General features: G+C 45.5%; 2 protein-coding genes across 7 annotated transcripts in view; one reads left to right on the top strand and one right to left on the bottom strand.

The window, feature by feature from the left end:
• The window catches only part of PNPLA7 (patatin like domain 7, lysophospholipase), a 114,163-nt gene that overhangs the window by 10,176 nt on the left and 80,500 nt on the right, over nucleotides 1–23,487 (top strand). For 4 of the 6 annotated variants that reach the window (XM_080989555.1, XM_080989554.1, XM_080989553.1 and 1 more), the window contains exons 1-9: nucleotides 5,433–5,603; nucleotides 9,054–9,125; nucleotides 11,046–11,133; nucleotides 12,132–12,214; nucleotides 13,987–14,075; nucleotides 14,199–14,339; nucleotides 14,989–15,148; nucleotides 20,105–20,185; nucleotides 22,852–22,980. In XM_080989555.1, the coding sequence (XP_080845681.1) occupies nucleotides 5,568–5,603; nucleotides 9,054–9,125; nucleotides 11,046–11,133; nucleotides 12,132–12,214; nucleotides 13,987–14,075; nucleotides 14,199–14,339; nucleotides 14,989–15,148; nucleotides 20,105–20,185; nucleotides 22,852–22,980 (879 nt within the window). In that variant the 5' untranslated portion in view covers nucleotides 5,433–5,567. Of the gene's footprint in view, nucleotides 1–5,432; nucleotides 5,604–9,053; nucleotides 9,126–11,045; nucleotides 11,134–12,131; nucleotides 12,215–13,986; nucleotides 14,076–14,198; nucleotides 14,340–14,988; nucleotides 15,149–20,104; nucleotides 20,186–22,851; nucleotides 22,981–23,487 lie in introns of those variants that run through there. The other 2 variants (XM_080989557.1, XM_080989556.1) reach the window with 2 other exon arrangements.
• MRPL41 (mitochondrial ribosomal protein L41) lies at nucleotides 3,923–5,010 on the bottom strand. The gene has a single exon (XM_080989677.1). The coding sequence runs from the start codon at nucleotides 4,918–4,920 to the stop codon at nucleotides 4,513–4,515; it is 408 nt and encodes a 135-aa protein (XP_080845803.1). The 5' UTR covers nucleotides 4,921–5,010; the 3' UTR covers nucleotides 3,923–4,512.

Here is a 23,487-nt window from a genome sequence, read left to right as displayed (position 1 = left end):
CACAATTCAAATTGTTGGTGCTGACCTTTAAAGCCCTAAACGGCCTTGGTCCAGTATATCTGAAGGAGCGTCTCCACCCCCATCGTTCTGCCCGGACACTGAGGTCCAGCACCGAGGGCCTTCTGGCGGTTCCCTCACTGCGAGAAGCCAAGTTACAGGGAACCAGGCAGAGGGCCTTCTCGGTAGTGGCGCCTTCCCTGTGGAACGCCCTCCCACCAGATGTCAAAGAGAATAACAACTACCAGACTTTCAGAAGACATCTGAAGGCAGCCCTGTTTAGGGAAGTTTTTAATGTTTGATGTATTATAGTATTTTAATATTGTTTTGGAAGCTGCCCAGAGTGGCTGGGGAAGCCCAGCCAGATGGGCGGGGTATAAATAAATTATTATTATTATTATTATTATTATTATTATTATTATTATTACTTAATGCTTGACTCGTAATGTAAGCCCTTAGAGCAGGGGTTGGCAAGCTTTTTCGGGGGTGGGCTGGTTCACCTCCTGGTGCGTTGGAGTGTGTGTATGTGCGGGTGTGTGTGTGTGCATGCGCACATGGCAGAAGGGACTTCTCTCTCCCCCAGCCCCTCCCGTCCCCCTGCCTACCTAGGGTGCTGCCGAGAGGCAGAGGCTGGCGGCGTCGGTGTCAGAGGAGGAACGAGCAGCCCAAAGGACAGCTTTAGAGCTGCTCGTTCCACCGCTGCCGCCACCCCCTGCCACTCGCAAGGGCAGGCACAGGAGCCGCGCTTGGCAGAGTGGAGGCGGCGGCGGCAAACAGCTTGCTCCAACGAGGGGCTGCTGGAAATGCTCTTGGCCAGATGAGCCCAGCCCCCTTCCTCCTCTTGGCCATGCGCAGCCGCCATTCACCCATTGGCCAGGGCTTCAAACCTTAGCAGGCGATTGGCCGGCGATTTGCTAAGCCAGGAGGAGGAGAGAGGAGATTCTGCTGCAATGAGGGAGAAGGGGGAAAATGTTGGCTAGGGGAAAAATGGTGCCCGGGCCCGAGAAAACCCCCACAGATTCCCCTAACCGATCCATGGAACTGGCCATGGGCTGTATCTGGCCCATGGGCCTTAGGTTGCCAACCTCTGTCTTAGAGCATTGTTGTAAACTGGAGTAAAAGCTTATTTAATAAAATTTAAAACTGAATATGGCTACCATTGTTGGAAATGGTGATTACTTATGCAACTTAATTGTCATCTAACTTGTGTCTGTCCTTTCCTTTCTTGTCCCTCAGTGGAGAACAAAGAGGAATGCACTGTTCTTTCCTCTTATATCTTGCATAATTCCTTGGCTTATGGAGCTGATTGGTCAAGGCTTTCTCTGAGCAACCCCTTGGAGCTATCTGCAGTGATGCCTGTAGTTCCTATGGAGCAAGAAGCAAGGCGAGTGGATCTCAAAGCCCAGAACCTGAAGATAGTTTATGAATCCCCTACAGCCACCTTTGATGTGGTGTTGGAGGAAGAAGATCAAAGCCCTGGCTTGCCGATCCAAGCAGAAAGTAGCTTTGACCTGCTGGGACCACGTACTGATGAAAAAGGTTCAGAAACCAAAGCCCACAGTGAAACAGACTTGGTCAAAGTCAAAAAAGAGACCAGCCTCTTAGCAACATGTTCTTTTTATGATAATGTCCTACATGTTTGGAAATGGGAGGCTAGCCAGACTGCCACTTTGTCCTGAACATTGGGCTAATTAAAGTTGTGGTATGCCTGCCTTTTTCAGTAGCAGGCCTTTTTAGTACTAGGGTTTGAAAGACAGATATAGATTTTTGGTAGGAAGGCCCTGATGGAGTTCCTATCACCTCTTCTATATCAGATTTCCAGCTTTATTCCTGGGAGTCTTTCATTGCTCTGAGAGCTTTGAAGACTCCTCAGACATTTCAGGGATGTGTTCTCTCCCTTCTCCATCCATTTTATTCCTTGCTGCAGAAATAAGATTATTACACTGATGAAGTTCTCTTATTCCACTATATATTCTACAGACAGCAGTTCCACTTAGTTTGGGGTTAAAGTAGGGTTTCCATATTTCCAAAAGTGAGAATACACACAGAAAAGTTGTTGAGCTTTTTTCGGGCCAAAGTTGTTGAGCTACTTTTAAGGGAAATTGCCAAAAACAACACTGCCAACCTGGGTTTCCATACGTCTGATTTTCCCGTGCGTTTAAGCGATTTCCGCCTGGACACTGTTTCTGATGGCCAATTACCGTCTATGTCCGAGAAATTATGGATGTATCGCAACCCTAGTTAAGGTCTCTCTCCCTATGTAATCAAGGAGATCTAAGGATGAGCAAAAAGTTGTGCTATCATCTATTCTCTCCTATTTTTCCAGTGAAGTAAACTTGACCTGCTATCTATTATGCAGCAAGGAAAGCTATTCCATACTACTTTGCCCCTCTTGGGGTAAACACATCCAGGCTACTTTACTCTTGACACCAGCTGAAAATAAGTGGCCGCCTGTGTGTGTCTCTTATCTTGCCTCATTGTTCAGTAGACATCTAAATGGAGAACTCTTCTCAGTTAAGAACTTGAGGAGGGAGGGGAAATGCTAAAATACAGAGCAGCACTTGTTTCATGCTTCTATTGTCTACCTCCCCCTCACAGGAAAGGCAAAGTATCACTCTGGCTTTATGCTTCAGGTTTGGTTGAATATGTTACTGGGAACACATAAGCTAAGGGGAAAAGGGATGCAAATTACTCATGCATTTCCATATCACAGAAGTGAACAACACCAGCAACAATCAGTGCTAAGAGTGGGGTACTTGCCTGAAACCCTGATATGGCCCTTGCAAGTTTCTCAATGCTGCATAAATTCATGCTAAAGGAGACTTGTAATTTGAAACACTACAATGTAGGGTGTTTGTGTATAAATACGCACATCAGTATTGTAAACAAAATTAAAAAATATTTTTGATCTTTTTAAAATAAAGAGTGATGTCTTTTGTTGGTTACAACCTTCCAATTGTTCATTTTTTTTAGTCTTTCGGTGTAGGACCTAAATTACTGTGGGTGTTGGGGATATGTTTGTATAGTTGCTTGCCACCACATGATGCCTTAAAAGGTAAAGGGACCCTGACCATTAGGTCTAGTCACAGACAACTCTGGGGTTGTAGCGCTCATCTCGCTCTATAGGCCGAGGGAGCTGGCGTACAGCTTCCAGGTCATGTGGCCAGCATGACTAAGCCGCTTCTGGCAAACCAGAGTCAAATTAATGCTATAATTTTTATTTTATACATTTAGATATTGCCTTTATTCCATTATAAAACCCAAGGTGGCATACTTATTTCCACTCCTTCAGGCCCTCACCAAAGTCTTGTGTGCTTTCAGACAATGTCTCATGTGAGGCATTAACCTGCAAACTACCGGTAGTTCCTTGCTGCTGCAGAAGCAGACTGGCCCTTTCCTCCCTAATTGAGCAATGCACAGCAAGCCAGGCTTAATTCTCCTATTAGTGTGAGACTTGTATGTTGCTCAATGAACCAATGGTGTAGCTGGCATTACTGCAACTGTAGTGGGCATCAGTTTTGATACCACATATTTTAAAAATGAATAGCTTTTTTGCATTTCTCCACTTAATTCTAATTTACATTCAACAGTCTACTTACTATAAGATAGCTCTGGTATTTTAACTGTAAATGATAATAAACTATATTTGGTGAGGCCAACGCTTCCACATTAAAAATAAGCCCTCCCATAACAATAATAATGGACTCCCAAGAATTATTTTCAGGAACACTGCTTCTAGAGCAGGATTATCCCATTGTTAAGTAGATTGTGTCACTTCAATCAATTCAGTGGTCAGGAAGATATACCTTGAAGGGCTTTCCTGAATAGGCAGCTTACCTAGTTGAAAGTTTATTGCCTGCTATGTCGCAAAACAAAGGTTTAGAGCCTATACAGCCATTTTGTGCAGAGAAAGAGAATGAGCCTCCACATTTTATAAACTCTTTATTTAAACAAAAAGATGATCAGTGTTTGCTGCCTGCTTCCTCAGTCTCTTTAATATCTATCCATGATAGGAGGCCTAGATTCACAAGCTATACATGCCAACTTCCAAACAATCCAGTAAAATTGTTCCACTGAGTAGCATTTCCAAAAACAACGGAAACGAAAACCACCAACACTTGGAACTTGCATAAATTCTTCCTGCTCTGCTTGCATGACTGTGTCCACAAGATTTGGTATGTATGTGGTGTATCCCTTATAGTTTTCCAACACAGCAGCTGGCAAAACTGCGGTGCTCTTCTGGCTTTCTACATTCCTTGCTTGCTCGCCCAGACCTCTGAGATGACTCAAGCATCAATGAAAAGAAAGCAGGAACTTCTTGAAGATACCCCAGCCTTTCCACTTAGTTCCAATCCTTTGGTGTCTTGCTCCTTTTAAGAGCTGAAATGTTTTGCGAAGAGTGAATACTTCAAGTGTTTTTTTAAAACTTTTCTTAAACATTTTGTTGCTTAATAAATGTGTGGAAGTCCCCCCCCCCCTCTTCACAGCAGCTTTCCTTCCACTTGCAACGCCGTCCTAGCGCACGAAGTTCTTGGGGAAGAGCTGAAAGAGTTTGCCTTCCTGGGTCGGCTCGAAGCCGTACTTCTCCAGCTGCTGCAGGCTAAAGGTACCGGCCTTGACGTCCTTCTCGATCTTGGAGGCGACCGTCTGCTGGAAGAGGGCGCGGGCCGTGAGGGGCTGCTCGCTGCCGGCGGGGGCCCGGTAGGAAACGTAAGGTTTCAGCTTGAAGCCGCTCAGGTCCGGCACCACCAGGCGCGGCACCTTCTCCGGCACCAGCTTAAACTTCCGGTTGCTCGTTAGGTAGCCCAAGGGGTGCGCGCCGCGGCTCTTGTAGAAAGTGCGCGGGCCCCGCTTGCTCGTCCATGCGGCCGTGCGGTCTGCGCCGCGCACCAGGCCCCGCGTCACTTCGCTCAACAGCCCCATGGATAGATAGGCAGGTGCTTGCTAAGGAGAAATGAAAGTACCTGAGCCTCGTTGATCTCTGGCCTACTTTACCTCACAGCACTATTCCCCCTTCTCTCAGGCACACATCAATGCCGCTCGTTCTCATTGGCTAATAAGCACATTGCCAATCGCTGTCTTCCATATTTTCATTTCACCAATTAGGGGATCGGAGGGGAGGTCCAATTCTCTGACATGTTATTGGCGGGGAGGCTCGGGGCCAATCAGAGTCAACATTTACTTAAAAGGGTCTCGGCCTGGAGGTTTCTAGGAAGGAGGGGACGCACAAGGATTATAACCTTAAGGATGATCGCCATTTTGATTGGCCAACGTGACTTCTCTACTTGGACTGATGGGAAATGTAGTCCCCAAAAAGTCAGAGAGCGCACAAGCTTGTGAAAGGTAACTAGTGTAGTACGAAACTTTCTAGACGGAAATGACGTTAAAACCCCCAAACGGAAGTAACCTCTCTTGACCTCCCCTGTAAACTTTGCCCCTTGACACCGCCCCCGCCCGCAGGGCTCTCTCCTCAGGGAAAAGAACCGTTAGCGCCTCCTCCCCTTTTACCCCCCACCTTTCCATTCTCCCCTCCCCGGAGGCCGCTTTGGCTGCCTGTGGAGAACCCAGCCATGGAGAGCGATGACATCTGCTCCTCCCCTCCGCAGGTACGTGGCCTCCTCCCTCAGCGCGGCTCCCTTATACGCGCTTCGTTTCCCTTCACGGGCTTCCTCTCCCCCCCCCCCCGCACCCGCGCGGCTTTAAAGGGCTCCCTTGAGAGAGCGGAGGGGGGCAGCCGTCGTCGAGGTTGTGGTGGTTGTTATGTAGGAGCGTTGGACCGGGGAAAATCTGCGTTCAAATCCTCACTCAGCCGTAGTCGCTCAATTGGGTGTCCTTTGGCCAGTCGTTCTCTTTTAGCCTACCTCACAGGGTTGTTGTGGGGATAAAGTGTGCATGTGTTTGTTGGCTGAAAGGTGAGGGGAGATCACTAGTCATGGAAGTTACGTTGTTGTTGCTCCATTTATATCCTGCTTATTTCACAAGATTTGTTTGTAGTAAAATGAATAAGACAACATTATTACCAGTAAAACATTTAAAATGACTGTTTAAAAGCATTGAAAAGATAATTGAAATCCATGATAAGTTAAAAGGCAGATATCATTCCCTTCCTTTCAAGGAGTCCATGGTGACAGACACAGCAGCCTATTATATAAGCAATTAAACGTTATAAAAACAGTTAAAAACACTCTCTGAACTAGTGATGTTTGGGTTGCTATGAATAACATCATTCAGGCATAGTATCACTCAGCCATAGGCATTTTTGCGCATGTTTTAAACTCCTCCTGAAAGTTAGTTACAAGGGAGACAGAAGCACCTCACCAGAGAGGGCATTCCACAAATGGGCAACTGCCACAGAGAAGGCCCTGCAGTGGATCAATGCCAACCAGGCAGTCTCAGCTTTACATATGTGGCAAAAAGTTTTTTTGAAAAGGGCATGGGGTTCCATGAAAAATGACTTTGGCAATCCCACCTGCCATTGAACCCAAAACAGTATACAATTTTGGCTTTAGGTGAGATCGCTGGAACGAACTCCTATGTAAGTTGCAGGCTTACTATGCTATTGTATAGAGTTTTCAAATTCAGAGGCTGTATGCTACTTAATGCAAGTTATTGAAGAGAAGCAGGAAAGGAAGTTGCCTTCAGGTCCTGCTTTAAGATTTTCCTGGAGGCAAGCGCCCTAACATAGTGCTATAGAATGTGTGTTATATCCAATATTGCTTCTGTTCAGAATAGGTTCATTGAAATTGATGGGCATGACTAATATTGATTTCAGTGGGTTCACTCTGAGTGGCTAGTTACAACCTTGTTGTTTGTATGCAGAAAGTCTTAGGTTCAATCCTTGGAATTTCCAGTTAGGCTGAGAAGGACTATGGTCTGAAACCCCAGAGATCTGTTGCCACTTAGTGCAGGCACTACTGAGCTGGGTGGACAGATGGCCTGACCTGGTGTAAGGAAGCTTTTCATGTCTCTGTGGACTTTAGATCTGATTCATGATTCTCCTAGGTCCTTAAAGGGTGGCTCTATCAGCTGCCATTAGCCATGATTGCTAAATAAACCTCCATGTTTCATGATGGTCTAACGTCGAGTAGTTCAACTCAGAGTACTTGATCCTGGGGGTATAAAACTGGGGAGAATATTGCATTCAATCCTTGCTTGTGAACATCATTGAAGGCATTTGTATGGTCTCTGTTAGAAGAAAGCTGGTGCTCTAGTTGAAATTTGAATCTCATACAGCCAGAAAGTTGTCACTTCCCAGGGAGTTGTTGTTTATTTCTATAACACTGCTTAATATACCAATTCATTTGTAATTATATCACTTATCCTGAGGCACCCACACTTGGCTGCCCATTTCCCATTGTGAGAGCATAGAGAGTAACCCCTGTCTTCCATTCTCACATTTGAATATTGTCCAGAGGCATTTCTGCTGTCTAGGTGTTTTAGAGCAGGGATAGGGAACCTGTGGCTCTCCAGATGTTGTTAAACTCTTAACTCCCACTAGCCCCTATCAGTATGGCCAGTGGTCAGGGATGATGTGGGCAATAGGCCCAACATCATTGGAGGGCCACAGCTTCCCCATCCTTTGCTTATTGGTTCCACTGTTGATATCCCTGTTTTGGTTCTTGTTCCCCTCTTGCTTCCACCCACCTTTCAGATGGTCCTAATCTTTTTGCTCTTGTATTTTAATATGTCAAATGTCTGATGTTTCATCTGTTAGGGACTACTTTTGTTTACACTGAAAATGCTCCCCCTATGCTGTATGAACCTGCTTCTGATGTGTATCACATATGAACCTAAAACTGAAGTTTGCTTTCTAACTGTCTTGGTGTGATGGCCACAATGTCTTGCCATCCAAGAAAGTGGAACTCATAACTTTGCTTACTGATGGTTTGCTTACTCATGTTACTCAAACAACTGTACTTGGCCCTTTAGTGCTCTTTGGAATTGTCTTTGAGAATGCCTCTGACTGCCCAATCTCTTACCTTTTTCATATTCCTCCTCAAAACCCACTTCTTCTGTGAATAATTTGGTATTTACCTGCTAGTTCTCATACTATGTCTTATGCCTGCTAAACCTAAGTGCACATAACTACAATATTTGCTTATTCTTCCCTTGTATACATGTAACTGGAATAATTGCCTATTCTTCCCTGGTTCAACGCTGCTTCCATTTCCCCCTCCCCCTTGCCTCTGTTGTCTTTTTTGTTTGACTTTACAAATTTGTAAGCCCTTTAGGGCAGGGACCTGATATCTCACATTTAATAAAGTGCCATGCACAGAGGTGATATTGTATGATAATAAAACATACAAATGAATGAACCTAATGGTGTGGGTGTGTTTTCTGAGTGTTATCTTTTAGATCCAACTTACTGCTTGAGGAATATTTGGTTTCTAAATAAACATCCTGATAAATAAAATCTTGAGGCTTTTCTCCCCCCACCCTCAGTACTTGCTGTGTGCCATCTTTTAGATGAACTTGAAGCTGTTCACTCTGTGTTTAGTACTATACACACTGAGGGTTAGTGTGTGTATTTATCATGCTAATTTGTACCAAGTCTTTGGGTGGGTCCAAAATAGCTATTTAGATCTTGTCCCAGGTCTCCATGCTGGAAGGGAAGGAGAGAACATCTTAAACTCGCTGACCTCCTTGTTCCAGAATCCAATCACTTCCTCATTTTTGATGAGGCATCCTTGGTATAGATCATAGCATAGTAATAATACCACAGTGACTGTTCTAAACTCCAAGACAGCTGAGTACCAGCCATCATCATTATTTTTTCATCCTGGCTCCAGCATGAGAGGGGGACAACATCATTTAAGGCAGATGGTTCCCTTCTCTCCCTCCCTAACACAACATTAAAGCAACTATGAAAGCATTAGCACAGGGTCTGATTTCCCAACTACTTGGATTCTTTTACTCTCAGGGAATGGCTCTAGTTCTCTTTAACTAGAGAGCTCAGCCAACATGTGCTTTGTAAACTCTCATTTAGACACATCTCTGGGGAATTGGGAGCTGTTGCCTTCAATCTGTGTTATACCCTTGGTGTTCTTGTCCTTTAGGTCAACTCCTCAAGTTTAGACCTAAGAACGCAAGTTCTTCAGTTCGTACAAGATCGAATGCAGACTACTATGGTAACGTTTGAGCCTGTGTGTTTGTTTAATTTGGATGCTTCTGAAAGGCACCAAAGAGCTTAACTGGGTCTTGATCTGGCTTCAGGATTCTTTTATGCAGTGTCTTGCACTCCCCATTTTTCATGCCATCTTACGTATTAAGGTAGCTATGTTGCTTTTGTGTCTCCTCAGTGGTGTAATGGTGGCTGGTGCCCATTGGAACTGGTAGAGCAGAAGGCAAGGAGCCCAATAGTAGGTGGAGCCAGAGCCAATAGGACACAGAACCAGCCAATTCTAGTTTTGTCCTTCTCCTCCTGAATTGGTTCTAAAAGGGCAACACTGAGACTTAGGATGAGATAGCTGACAGGCAGTGCCATCCCCTGGACTGGTTGTAAGTAAGAAGGCAGGACACATGAGGGCTGTCTGGGCAGACTGAGGTTCATGAGGCTGTGCCTCATTTGCTCTAATGGACCAGCCTTTACTATGGTAACCTAATCAGAAGTTATTTTGTGGGAAAGCTGAGGAGTGTTATAACTTACTCTTTTTTTGTGGCCCACATTGTAACTGGGCTTAGTGGCCAACTCAAAACGCTTAAGTCATGACATTCTACCAAGAGGAGGCTTGTGTGCAGCCTTCAAGCTGGGGCTTTCAAAATATAGCACAGGGTCAGAGACAGTCCCCTGAATCACATTCAGAACTAACCTAAGAAAATTGCTGGATCAGACCAAAGGCCCATTAGGTCAGGATTCTATTCTCATGGTGTTCAGATGCCTGTGGGAAGCCTGCAAGCAGCATATGGGTAGCAGTGCCCTCCTGCTGCAGTGTACCCCAATCATAAATATTTAGAGGCATACTGCTTCTGATCATGGTGGTGACACACAACCATCATGGCTAGTAGCCATTGCTAGCCTTATTCTTCATAAATATGTCTAATCATAAGAACATTACATGAGTCTGCAGCCGGATCAGGCCATTGGTCTGTCTAGTCCAACATCCTGTTCTTCCAGTGGCCAGCCAGATGCCTGTGGGGAAAAGAGCAATCTCACCTTCTGCAGTTTCTAGTAAATAGTGTTCAGAAGCATACTGCCTCTTACCATGGAGGCGGAACATACCCATCATGGCTAGTAGCCATTGATAGAATTATCCTCCATGAATTTGTCCAATCCTTTTTTAAAGCCATCCAGGTTTGTGGCCTTTGCTGCCTCCAGCAGGAGCACACTTCATAGTTTAATTATACATTGCACGAAGAAGTACTTTCTTGTATCTGCCCTGAATGTCCTAACATTCATCTTTATTGGATGTCCACAATTTATAGTGTTATGAGAGGAGAAAAAAATTCTCTGTCCCCTCTTAAAGCTATCTCAAATTGGCAACCTGTGGTTATGAAGGCCATAATTTCACACTGTGTGAAGAAGTGCTTCTTTTTTCCTGTCCTGAGTAAACCAACATCCCTGCCCTGCCCTCCAGTTCCAAGGCTGAGGAGGATGGCTGAAACTTGTCACACTCACCAAAGCACAACAGCACAGTCAATTCTGACAGTTATGAAATGGTATTTAGAGGGGAACCGCAAAACTCAAGATGACAAAACAGTAAATATAGGGTTGTATCCAATAATGGCCTAAGTGTCACATGTCACTGGCATTTGATCACCAGAAGGTTGCCCAATAGGGAATGCAACCCTCTGGATGAAAAATGTTATCCACTGTGTTTTAGAAAGACAGATGTGTAAATAACCCTAGCACCTCTCTTGATGAAGGATGGTTTAGAAATCACACTTTAAATAAAGGGAACAAATAATAAGTAGTTGTTTGGTTGACTTTGCCAGCTGCAACAGATGTTTTCCTCCCCAGAAACGTTGTGTTCCTAGTACGGCTTGAGGAAAGGGCTTAGGTGGAGAAGAATGTCAATGCCTAAGACTCCCCTTGTCTCTTCTTCCCACAGTTAACTGGAATAATCATTGGTGCAACAGTTGCCCTGCTGCTCATTGGGATCGTTGTGTATTTTGTTTACAGGAAGGTGAAGCAATCAAGTAAGTCGGATCACTTTGGCTGCAAGCTGACGTGCTGTCATAGAATTTGGGGGGTTTGTGTGCAGTGTGATCCCATATTAATGCTCAAAAGAGCATGTCAATAAAGCACGGAGCTCCACCACCCACTTTTTGAGTAAGTGTGGGATTGAGTCCAGCTTCTCTTCAGGCCAGAGGAGGTTTCAGTGCTCCCCTCCAGTGCTTTTTATCTATTCAAGATGTGCAGCTAACAAAAACATGCTGTGAATTCTTATTATAGGGATAACATAAAAAAGCAAACAGCATACTACTACTTATCTTGTCTTCATATCTACTCTCCCTTTAAGATCAAAAATAGGGGTGGGGAAATTGTAGCCCTCCAGATGTTGTTGAACTACAACTCCCATCATCCCTGACCCTTAGCCATCTTGTCTGGGGCTGCTGGGATTTGGAGTTCATACCTCTGGAGGTAGCATTAAAAACCATCCTATTAGGAGCATGCCCTGGAAGTGTTTTCATCATAAATTTTGGAAAAGTGGTGGTAGGGTCTGGCCTCATTGGGCACCTGGAGCTTGGCTCATGACTCCTCCATGCTGGTCCTCCTGCCTCTTTGCCTTGCTGATGGCACCTGTTTAACTGCCCTTCTCTGAGCATGTAGGTGGTAACAAGAGCGAGGAAACAGCACCCTCCATGTGCCTTGGTCTCTCCATCTGGGCAGTTTTATGGATTGGGTCCAGAGGAAATAAGGAAGCAAATAGGCAGTAATGACAGTGGTGAGGAAGATGTCTTGTCAGAAGCCCCCCCCCCCCCCAATGTTGGAGCCTACAGACATCTCAAAACATAAATGGGCCTCCCATCATTCTGCCCCAGGGGGAGAGGTTAGAGTGTATTGGCCTGACATTTCTCTCCATCGAGGGCAGTGGCTTAGCTGTTCAGGGGTAAGCGGGCAAGCTGCGCTTGTGTGTTTTAGGCTCTCACTCTTCACAAAGGGACTACAGGATGATGAGCCTTTTCTCTTTCAGAGCAACCTCAGCCACATGTGCCTCAGTACAGGTTCCGTAAGAGAGACAAAGTCATGTTCTACGGCCGCAAGATCATGCGCAAGGTAAGGTTGCTGGTGACCAGCTGGAGGCTAACAGCAAGCTCAGACTGATGATGCTCTTGTCTTGACATGGGGCTGGCCTTGGCTGGGTTCATCATGCGTGTTTCTGTCCCTGCCCCATATCTCTTCTAGAGGTAAAAAAATGCTGAAAGATTGGCTTTGTGTCTGTGCGCTGTCCTGGTGAATTGCACGTTGCTCTCCATTGACTCTGCTATAATACTTCGGCAAACAGTCCAGCACCCAGCCCTGTAAAGTGCTTTTCTGTAGGACACCTCTGAAAGGAGGGTGGGGAGAGTCTTTTGAGTTTATGTTCAGCCCTTGTAACTTAACTAGGGAAAGCATCAAAGAGAACTCTTAGAATTATGAAGGGGAGGGAGTTTGTAGTTGCTAAGTAACCAGTAACATTATTAATCTGATTGCACACATACAGTGGCACAGGGGAGAATACAGGAGGATCGTGCACAGACATGTATCCCTTGGATTCCCATGAGTTCCTAGGCCCTCTGAATGCAGAATCTGATGGAACTCAAATTGGCAGCTAGAGGGAATGATGGCTGCTTCAACTACTAAATCCCCCAAGTTGTTAAATCTGGGAGCTCAGCAGTCAACCATGAAGTGCTTCTGAAATCCACATCAGTGTTTCTATTGGTAGATTTTTTTTATTAGGGCAGAATGAGCCTGGGAAAATAGGTTAGTAGATTTGCCATGGCAGCCTGCTTTCATTTGCAGTACACATGGCACTCCAATAGATGGTGCTCAATATATTACCATTGTTGCAGTTCCAAGCAGATGCCCTTGGTTGCGAAAGGACCCCCTTCGCAGGTAACGGGTTTGCCAACATGCTGCTGAAATATCATCTATCAAGAATGCACACAAAGGAGAAATGTCCTGTAATGCTGGAAACTCAGTTATGCTTCCAAAGCCATGGATAGAGAGCAATGTTTTGGAGGAACATGTCAAAATCAAACACACTGCAAATATAAGGCCTTAATCAACCTTGGTCAGCCTGGTACACTCCAGAGGTTTTGAATTACAACTCCCAGCAGCCACAGCATTCACCAGGGAGTTATTTCTTGAATTATCACAGCTATAAAACTTTTACCATTCCATCGCTGGGCTTCTCATTCTTTGGAGAAGGGCTGTACCTCAGTGGTATGCATGAGGCCCCAGTTCAATTCTTAGCGGCATCTCCAGCTAGGATTTGGATAAGACTTCCCGCCCCAAACCCTGGGGAGTTGTTGCCAAGTCAGTATAGACAATACTGAGCAAGATCTACCGGTAGTCTGACTGGCAGCTTCCTATGTTCATTCTTCCAGTTTGCTCCACCATCTCTTCTTTCTGCAGTTTTCTGCCATCTCCTTTTTCCTCTTTCTGTTATAACTTGGACCAGGTTGTGCATATCTCAGTTAGGTCCATTCCTTTTAGTGAGTCTACTCTGAGTAGAATTGAGTTGGATGCATTTCTCTGTCTGGAACTTTAGATCAAGGAAATGTCCTGTTTTCCGTTTTTTGCTTACCACCATTGTTTCAGTCGTTTCTTTATTTGTACCAGGGACAAGCTGAGGCTCTAATGCCTTGGGGTTGACTCCAATTAAGTTCTACTTGTGGTAGACACATTAAAATGAATGGATCTTAGTTAGACCTACTTAGGGTAGATTTATTGAAACTAACACTGAATAGAGCCCGTGGTAAAATCCCAGCTTGGTTGCCTTTTTCCTGTATGTTCCTCTGTGGGTTGAGATCTATTTCCTTCAGGAAACCTTTCTTCCTTTCCAGGTTACAACTCTACCAAACTCTCTGGTTGGAAACACGGTCCCTCGACAGCGGATGCGGAAGAGGGCCAAAGTATTGTCCTTGGCCAAGAGGTATTGGGGGATGCAGGGACCTGTGGGTTGTGTGAGTTTAAATGGGGAGGAAGAAGATGAAGGGACCTCTTTTCCCCGATGGCCGTGTTGTGAGGTGAACCAGTTCTGCTTTATTCCGTATAGGATCCTGCGCTTCAAGAAGGAGTCCCCCATCCTGCAGCCGAAGGAGCCTCCACCCTCTCTGCTTGAGGCAGATTTAACGGAGTTTGACGTGAAGAATTCCCACTTGCCCTCTGAAGTCCTTTACATGCTTAAAAATGTCAGGTAAGGGCAAACGTGATGAGAGAGCTGGGCTGGTGGGGGCTGAAGAGTAGCAACTTCCCTACCATTAAAGAGTTTGCAGAAAGATTGGATTTGACATGCCCTCAGTTTGAGGAGAATAAGGATTGACACACCGGGACAATTTAACCAGCTTGCCATGCTTACTAGCAATGAGCAGGCCAGCCCCTCTAAGAAGTTCATTAGTGAGGCACAGTGGCAGCAATGTCTGCATCTTAACCCCTTGCATCTGGTTTTCTCCTTCTAAAAATAGGCTTTGGGTTGCTCTCTAACTTAGACTAACAGAGGCCACCGGTGAATCCTTCTGCTGTTGAACCTGTTACAGGCAACTCTCTGTTTGCACAGGGGTTGCGATTTGGGTCATCACACATGTTGGCAAAGCATGTGTAAGCCCACCCCACCCTTCCCTGCCCTGTACTGCCCTTGCCCCCTTCTGAGGGTTAAAAATAGTGCACGCATTGGCCGTCACTTGCCAATCAAAACACATGCAAAATGGTCACCACTTGTACTTTCAAAGTAGCAGCTGCGGCAACCTCCTGTAGCAGTGAGTTTCCACCTCTGTGGACTCATTGCTGTTTTAGGCCAGGAGCAGGATGCCTGGTCTGCAAGCTCCTTCTCATCTCTTTCCCTGCAGGGTCCTTGGCCACTTTGAGAAGCCTCTCTTCCTGGAGCTCTGCAAGCATATGGTTTTTGTCCAGCTGCACGAAGGGGAGTACATCTTCCGCCCGGGGCAGCTGGACAACAGCATCTACGTGGTGCAGGACGGAAAGCTGGAAGTCTGCATCCAAGAAAGTGTAAGGATAGCTGACAGGTCATCAACATCCATGGCCAAACACTGCTAGTTAACACATAGAATCATAGAATCATAGAGTTGGAAGAGACCACAAGGGCCATCGAGTCCAACCCCCTGCCAAGCAGGAAACACCATCAGAGCACTCCTGACATATGGTTGTCAAGCCTCTGCTTAAAGACCTCCAAAGAAGGAGACTCCACCACACTCCTTGGCAGCAAATTCCACTGTCGAACAGCTCTTACTGTCAGGAAGTTCTTCCTAATGTTTAGGTGGAATCTTCTTTCTTGTAGTTTGGATCCATTGCTCCGTGTCCGCTTCTCTGGAGCAGCAGAAAACAACCTTTCTCCCTCCTCTATGTGACATCCTTTTATATATTTGAACATGGCTATCATACCACCCCTTAACCTCCTCTTCTCCAGGCTAAACATGCCCAGCTCCCTTAGCCGTTCCTCATAAGGCATCGTTTCCAGGCCTTTGACCATTTTGGTTGCCCTCCTCTGGACACATTCCAGTTTGTCAGTGTCCTTTTTGAACTGTGGTGCCCAGAACTGGACACAGTACTCCAGGTGAGGTCTGACCAGAGCAGAATACAGTGGCACTATTACTTCCCTTGATCTAGATGCTATACTCCTATTGATGCAGCCCAGAATTGCATTGGCTTTTTTAGCTGCCGCGTCACACTGTTGGCTCATGTCAAGTTTGTGGTCAACCAAGACTCCTAGATCCTTTTCACATGTACTGCTCTCAAGCCAGGTGTCACCCATCTTGTATTTGTGCCTCTCATTTTTTTTGCCCAAGTGCAATACTTTACATTGCTCCCTGTTAAAATTCATCTTGTTTGTTTTGGCCCAGTTCTCTAATCTGTCAAGGTCGTTTTGAAGTGTGATCCTGTCCTCTGGGGTGTTAGCCACCCCTCCCAGTTTGGTGTCATCTGCAAATTTGATCAGGATGCCCTTGAGTCCATCATCCAAGTCGTTGATAAAGATGTTGAATAAGACCGGGCCCAAGACAGAACCCTGTGGCACCCCACTAGTCACTCTTCTCCAGGATGAAGAGGAACCATTGATGAGCACCCTTTGGGTTCGGTCAGTCAGCCAGTTATAAATCCACTGAGTGGTAGCATAGTCAAGACCGCATTTTACCAGCTTCTTTACAAGAATATCATGGGGCACCTTGTCAAATGCCTTGCTGAAATCAAGGTAGGCTACATCCACTGCATTCCCTTCATCTACCAGGCTTGTAATTCTGTCAAAAAATGAGATCAGGTTAGTCTGACATGACTTATTTTTCAGAAATCCATTCTGACTATTGGTGATCACAGCATTCCTTTCTAGGTGCTCACAGACTGTTTACTTAATGATCTGCTCCAGAATCTTCCCTGGTATTGATGTCAGACTGACTGGGCGGTAATTATTTGGGTCCTCTCTTTTCCCCTTTTTGAAAATAGGGACAACATTTGCCCTCCTCCAGTCTGCCGGGACTTCGCCTGTTCTCAAAGATGACTGCCAGTGGTTCTGAGATCACATCTGCCAGTTCTTTTAATACTCTTGGATGAAGTTCATCTGGCCCTGGAGACTTGAATACATCTAAACTAGCCAAGTATTCTTGTACTATCTCCTTAGTTATTCTGGGCTGTGTTTACTCTGCTGAATCATTTGCTCCAAATTCTTCAGGTCGGGCATTGTTTTCTTTATCGGAGAAGACTGAGGCAAAGAAGGCATTGAGGAGTTCAGCCCTTTCTGTGTCCCCTGTTTGCATTTCACCATCTTCTCCTCTGAGTGACCCCACTGTTTCCTTGTTCTTCCTTTTGCTACGAACATACCCATAAAAGCCTTTTTTGTTGCTTTTAACCTCTCTAGCAAGCCTGAGTTCATTCTGTGCTTTAGCTTTTCTGACTTTGTGTCTACACGTGCTGGCTATTTGTTTGAATTCCTCTTTGGTGGTTTCCCCCCTTTTCCATTTTTTGTACACATCCTTTTTTAATCTTAACTCAGTTAAAAGTTCTTTAGATAGCCACCCTGGCTTCTTTAGGCACCTTCCATGTTTCCATCTCATTGGTATTGCCTGAAGTTGTGCTTTTACTATCTCCCTCTTAACAAACTCCCAGCCATCATGAACTCCCTTTCCTTTTAGTATTACTGTCCATGGGATCTCACCCAGCACTTCCCTAAGTTTTATGAAGTCGGCTTTCTTAAAGTCAAGAAATTGAGTCCTAGTATGCTTGGCTGCTCCTTTCCGCTGTATAGTAAACTTCAGAAGAGCATGATCACTCGCGCCTAATGATCCTTCCACTTCTACGCCACTAACCAGGTCATCCACATTGGTTAGGACCAGATCTAAAATGGCTGTTCCTCTTGTTGCTTCTCCCACTTTCTGGACAGTGAAGTTGTCTGCAAGGCCAGTGAGGAATCTGTTTGACCTTATGCTCTTGGCTGAGTTTGACATCCAACAAATATCCGGGTAATTGAAGTCCCCCATTACTACTATCTCCCTTCCTTTTGCATGCTTGGTCATCTGTTCCAGGAAGGCATCATCTATGTCCTCCGTTTGGCTTGGGGATCTTTAGTAAACTCCCACAATGAGGTCACTGTTATTCTTCTCTCCCTTAATTTTGACTCAAATGCTCTCACTTTGGCTTTGAGGTTCTAAATCTTGGATCTCTTCACAGGTATACACATCCCTGACATATAACACCACTCCTCCTCCTTTCTTGTCTGGTCTGTTTCTCTGAAATAGATTGTATCCCTCCATTATTACATTCCAATCCTGGGACTTATCCCACCAGGTTTCAGTGATGCCTATTATGTCATATTTAGTTTGCTGTACCAAGAGCTCAAGCTCATCTTGTTTATTTCCCATGCTTTGCGCATTAGTGTACAGACATTGAAGTCCATTAATCATTCCCCCGTGTCTCTTATTTAAGGATTTTTTCCTCCCACCACTAGGTCTGCGTGCTGTTTGCTCCATTTGGTCTATGACATTTGGATGATCATCTTCATCAGTTGATAGACTCCTACCTTCAGGAGCACTGTCTCCCTCCCCCACATTAGTCAGTTTAAAGCCCTCCTGATGAGGTTTCTGAGATTTTTGGCAAAAACGTTCCTCCCAACCGTTGTGAGGTGCAGCCCATCGCTTGCCAGAAGTCCATCTTCAAGAAACTGCAGTCCGTGATCTAAGAATCCAAACCATTCCTGTTTACACCATTTGCGAAGCCAGCTGTTCACTTCCACAATTTTTCCCTCTCTCCCTGGGCCACGTTGTTCAACTGGGAGGACAGATGAGATGACAATTTGTGCATTTAATTGCTTCAATTTCCTGCCCAGAGCCTCGTAGTCTCTTTTGATCTTTGGAGGCTATTGCTTGCAGTGTCATTGGTTCCCACATGAACCAAGAGGAAGGGGTATTTGTCAGTGGGTTTTATGATTCCTTGCAGTCGTTCAGATACATCTTGGATCTTAGCCCCGGGGAGACAGCACACTTCCCGAGACATCTTGTCAGGCCCACAGATCACTGCTTCTGTTCCCCTCAGTAGGGAATCCCCTATCACCACTACACGCCTCCTCTTAGGTTTGGTCGGGGTTCTTCCGTGAGCTGTCCGTTCCAAGGTCGCCTGCACATTCCCTGAGGACTGACTTTGCTGCTCGTCTTCATATACCTGATCGACTGTAATGAGGGAGAGATCCTCAAATGGAGTCTGCTCTTCGTCTTCCATGCTAGGGGAGAGGACCTCAAAGCGATTGTGTATTTCTAAACAATCAGAGCGAACCGTGGGCCTCCGACTTCTTTGAGTCACGTTTCTCCATATATCTGGCTCCTGTGTTGGTGAACTAGCCTCCTTCTCAGGGGAGTCCCCTGTCTCCTCCTTGGTGGAGACGGTGTGCTCTGTTGCTTCCAAGAAGAGCTCCAGCTCTCTAATTCTTTGGAGCGTAGCTACACGTTCCTCCAGTTGCTGGACTTTGTCTTTTAAGAGGGCAATCAACATGCAATTGCTGCAGGTAAAGCTGCCTGCAACCTTTGGCAAGATGGCAAACATTGCGCAGGAACTGCAGGCGACTGCAGCTGTTCCCTCCCCCTCCATCTTGAGAACGTGTCGTTGGGGGTGGCTACAGCGGTCCTCCATCATAAAAAGCGTGAAGACAGGACAAATAACTCCCCCCCCCAAAAAAAACCTAGGTCTCCCCCAACAAACGTTTGAGAGTATCGAGCAGTAAAGCATATTGGATAAGGAGCAAATAATAACAAAGTCCCCTCTTTGCTTGGCAGAGTCAGAGTAGACACTACCGGGCTGTGGCAGGTGGAGACATGCTCTGACCTAGTGTAAAGAAACTTCTAATTTTTCTGTTGAGAGGCCTGCTGGCTGTATGCTCGGTAGCTACCTAAGTTCTGCCTGTCTTGGTTTGGATCTCATATAACCCCTGTTTTAAAACAGTTGCACTGGTTGCTAGTTCATTTCCAGGCCCAATTCAAGGTATTTAGGTTAGTGTTTAAAGCCCTAAATGACTCAGGCTCCAAATACCTAAAAGGCCGCCTTCTTCCCTACAGACCCTCTCGGGTGATAAGATCAACAGAGATTACTCCCTTAGTTGCTCTTTGGTTTTGGCCTGCAAGAGGGTATTCTCTGTGGCAGCCTTCCCACAGAGATGTGCCTGGCACCTTCATTATATAGCTTTTGGCAAAGACTAATAAGAATGAGGCGTCTTCCCATCCTTGGAGTGGTGGTTATGCCTCCTAGGTCCTGCAGAGTGTGGGTGGTGGGAACCAATCCCATAAGCGAATGCCAAGCTGAGCTTTGTGTTGAAAGTTGCCTCAGCCACAGAGTTGCCTTATTTCTTCTGCTTTTTTATTACTTGCTTTTCAAGGCCAGTCACTCCCAGAGACACACACAGAGGTCATTGAACTTAGCTTGTAATTGTGTAGCTGAAATGTGGTCTCATTATTCCCCCCCCCCCCCCCATAGGATGGCACAGAGGTGGTGGTCAAAGAAGTCTTGGCGGGAGACAGTGTCCACAGCCTCCTCAGCATATTGGATGTCATCACGGTAAGCCAAAGCCCATGACTCTGGCTCTTGGATGTATTTATCCTTTGATACAAAGGTGGGGAACTATAGGCCCAGGAGCTGAATATGGCCTTCTAAATCTCTCTGGTTCTGGGACTGTTTCAGGCCACATCCCTCACCAGCCTTGTGTTACCCTCTCCTTGAGCGTCTTTGCCTGATCATGCTTTTCATTTGCTTGGATGGAGACTAGAGAGGGGTGTGTTTGTGAGTGAACTTTAGGCTTGTAGAATTTCCCCCCTCCTTTTTCTTCTTCTTCTTCCTCCTCCTGCATCACTTAGGATGTTTATTTTGACTTTGTGTGTTAATTTGCAAAAAAAGTTAGACCGCTGAATGTTTTTCTTGCCTAGATGTAGTCATCGGGTCATTTGTGGCTCCTTTTCGACTTGGAAGGGAGAACATGTACTCAGTTTCTTTAATTGTGTGCATTTTACCCTCATAAATTTGCCACAAAGCAAGCCTGGACTCACCATAGGCAAGTGATGCTCTTCCAGACTACATCACATAGCCCAAATGTCTGCCTGGTGTGTTTAAGATAAGTGCATTACTCTAAGCAGCCCTCTGCAAGCCAGAGTCTTTCGCCTCTTTCTCCCTTTGGAGCTGCCAGCAGGGCTTAAAAACTAAGCCTCCCAAGTTCCTGCCCTGGGTTGTGCTTTTAAAAAACAAAACAAAAAAACCCTTCTGTAATTAAGAATTGATCAGCCAGTTGGGAGCTGAGCAGGATTACTCAGATGGATTACTTTCTGTTTCCCTCCACTAGCTGTGGGAAGAATGTGCTCTGAAGAGAGTTTTTTTCTTGGTGTGGGATGTGATGCTAGGGGATTCAGGAGTTAGATGCTAGGAAGGTCCAATGATAGTGGGGGCAGAAAGGAGTGAGGGCTTACAAATGATTACAAAGGAAGTTGCTTTCAAGTAGTGCCAGCTGATTACAGTTTTTGGGTTAGGGAAGGGTTGTTGCTATTATTTGTATTGTTTTTCTGTTCCTTATTAATTTATATACTGTTTATATACCAAAATGGCTTCTAGGCAGGTTCTCCCCCCCCAACTATAGTATCAATTAAAATACATGATAACAATTCCATTGGGGGCACTAAAACTTCCTTAATTTAACACACACAAGAAAACTATTTAAAAAGTTTGTTTGTTTGTTTATGACATTTATATCCCACCTTTTCCCTACAAGAATCTGAAGGTGGTACACGTGGTTCTCTCCCTCCTCATTTAATCCCCACAACAGCCCTGTATCTTCCAGGTCCTATTCTGACGCTCTGACCACTGCACAACACCAGCTCTCAAAATCCATTCCTCGATACATAGACTCCACATGGACTGGTGGCAGCCCTCTAAAGTTTCAGGCAAGGGCATTTCCCAGCCCTACCTGGAGATCCCATTGGGGATTGAACCTAGGACCTTCTGCATGCAAAGCAGATCCTGTACCACTGAGCTACGACCCCTCCTCAGTTATTTCAATAATGATAATTATGATAACAACAATTAAAGGTAAAGGGACCGCTGACCGTTAAGTCCAATTGCGGATGACTCTGGGGTTGCGGCGCTCATCTCGTTTTACTGGCCAAGGGAGGTGGTGTTTGTCCGCAGACAGTTTTTCTGGGTCATGTGGCCAGCATGACTAAGCCGCTTCTTGCGAAGTCAGAGCAGTGCACGGAAACACCGTTTACCTTCCTGCTGGAGCGGTACCTATTTATCTACTTGCACTTTGACATGCTTTTGAACTGCTAGGTTGGCAGGAGCAGGGACCGAGCAATGGGAGCTCACCCCGTTGCGGGGATTCGAACCGCCGACCTTCTGATTGGCAAGCCCTAGGCTCTGTGGTTTAGACCACAACAATTACACCAGTTGAAAAACTCATAGTTAAAACAATAAAATCAAGATGTTCAGGTCAGGAGAACAGTTGCCTTAAACAGGTGTGTCTTCAGGAGCCAGCAGAATTACACCATTGGGGGAGAACATTCCACAACACTGGTGTCACCAGTGGGAAAAGCCCACTTCCCCTCATGCTCATAATTTCAGTCTACAAGGACTGCCTGAAGAGTTTTTTTCCTACTTTTATTTATGGTTTCAAGGAATGGTTTTAATGTTAATGCTCTGATGTTTTTAAACTTACATCAAACCTCTACTTACCACCGCCTCTTCTTACAGTCGTTCTGAGTAGCGACCGCTGCAAACCCGGAAGTAACCGGCGGGTTTGCCGCTGTTCGCGCATGTGTAGGAACGGTGATTACTGTTCACACATGCACAGAAGCGGGCAATCGCCACCTGTACACAACGGCACCTCTCCCAGCGACCCGTTTCTACCTCTGGACAGACCTCCATAATGGATTATGGTCGCAAATAGATATTCCACTGTATTTCCTTTTTGTCAATAATTGTAATGTATATTATATGTTATTTGTAAATGTTTTATTTACAATTAAGTAGCATGCACATTTTGTCAATAAGTAAAAATACAAAATTATTGCATAAATATTTATTGTTAACATTTCATTTAAATGGTACTGAACCTGTTTCCCAGATTTACCAAAGTGTTAAGTGGAGTACTTGTTAAGGGAATACTGCATTTTAATTAGAGTTCTCTCAAAGTCCTGGAAGGACAAGGCATAAACTTTGACATGAAATGTCTTCCTTGTTAGGGTCATCCTGCCCCATATAAAACAGTTTCTGCTCGGGCGGCGATGCCTTCGACGATCTTGCGCCTCCCAGCCAATGCATTCCAGGATGTCTTCCAGAAATATCCTGAGACCCTTGTTAGAGTTGTGCAGGTGAGGCTGGTGTTGTTACGGGAGGGAGTCCTCTTAGCTTTAAGGCAGGTATGGGGAATCTTTGGCCTTCCCACCATTGTTGCTTAATTGCTGCTCCCATCAACCCCAGCAAACATAGCCAATAGCCAGGGATGATGGAAGTCGTACTTTACTAACATTTGAAGGGCCACAGGTTTTCCACACCTGCTTTAAAACAATGGGTGTGGAAATGGCCTGAGGGTGAGGCAAGGTGTCCTCCACAGGTGTCCAGATTGGAGGCGACGACACAAAGATGTACCATATTTTTCCATGTATAAGACGCCCTTTATTTTGGGGGACTCGAATTTAAGAAAATGTGGGGAGAAGGCCCAGAGTTGTTCAACTTTGGTGGAGGGGAGGGTTGCCCAGAGTTGTTGAGCTTTTTGGGGAGGGTTGCACAAAGTTGCACGCTAAGGGTCTGCCCAATCGCCACCAACAGCTGGCAAACGCACACACAATTGCCACAGCGGAAACCAATCCACAGCAGCC

This window comes from Podarcis pityusensis (genome assembly GCF_964106645.2).
Source record: "Podarcis pityusensis genome assembly, chromosome: Z".
Classification (NCBI taxonomy): Eukaryota; Metazoa; Chordata; class Lepidosauria; order Squamata; family Lacertidae; genus Podarcis; species Podarcis pityusensis.
Note: the sequence above shows the minus strand (reverse complement) of the source record. Positions and strands in the feature narration are given on the sequence as shown.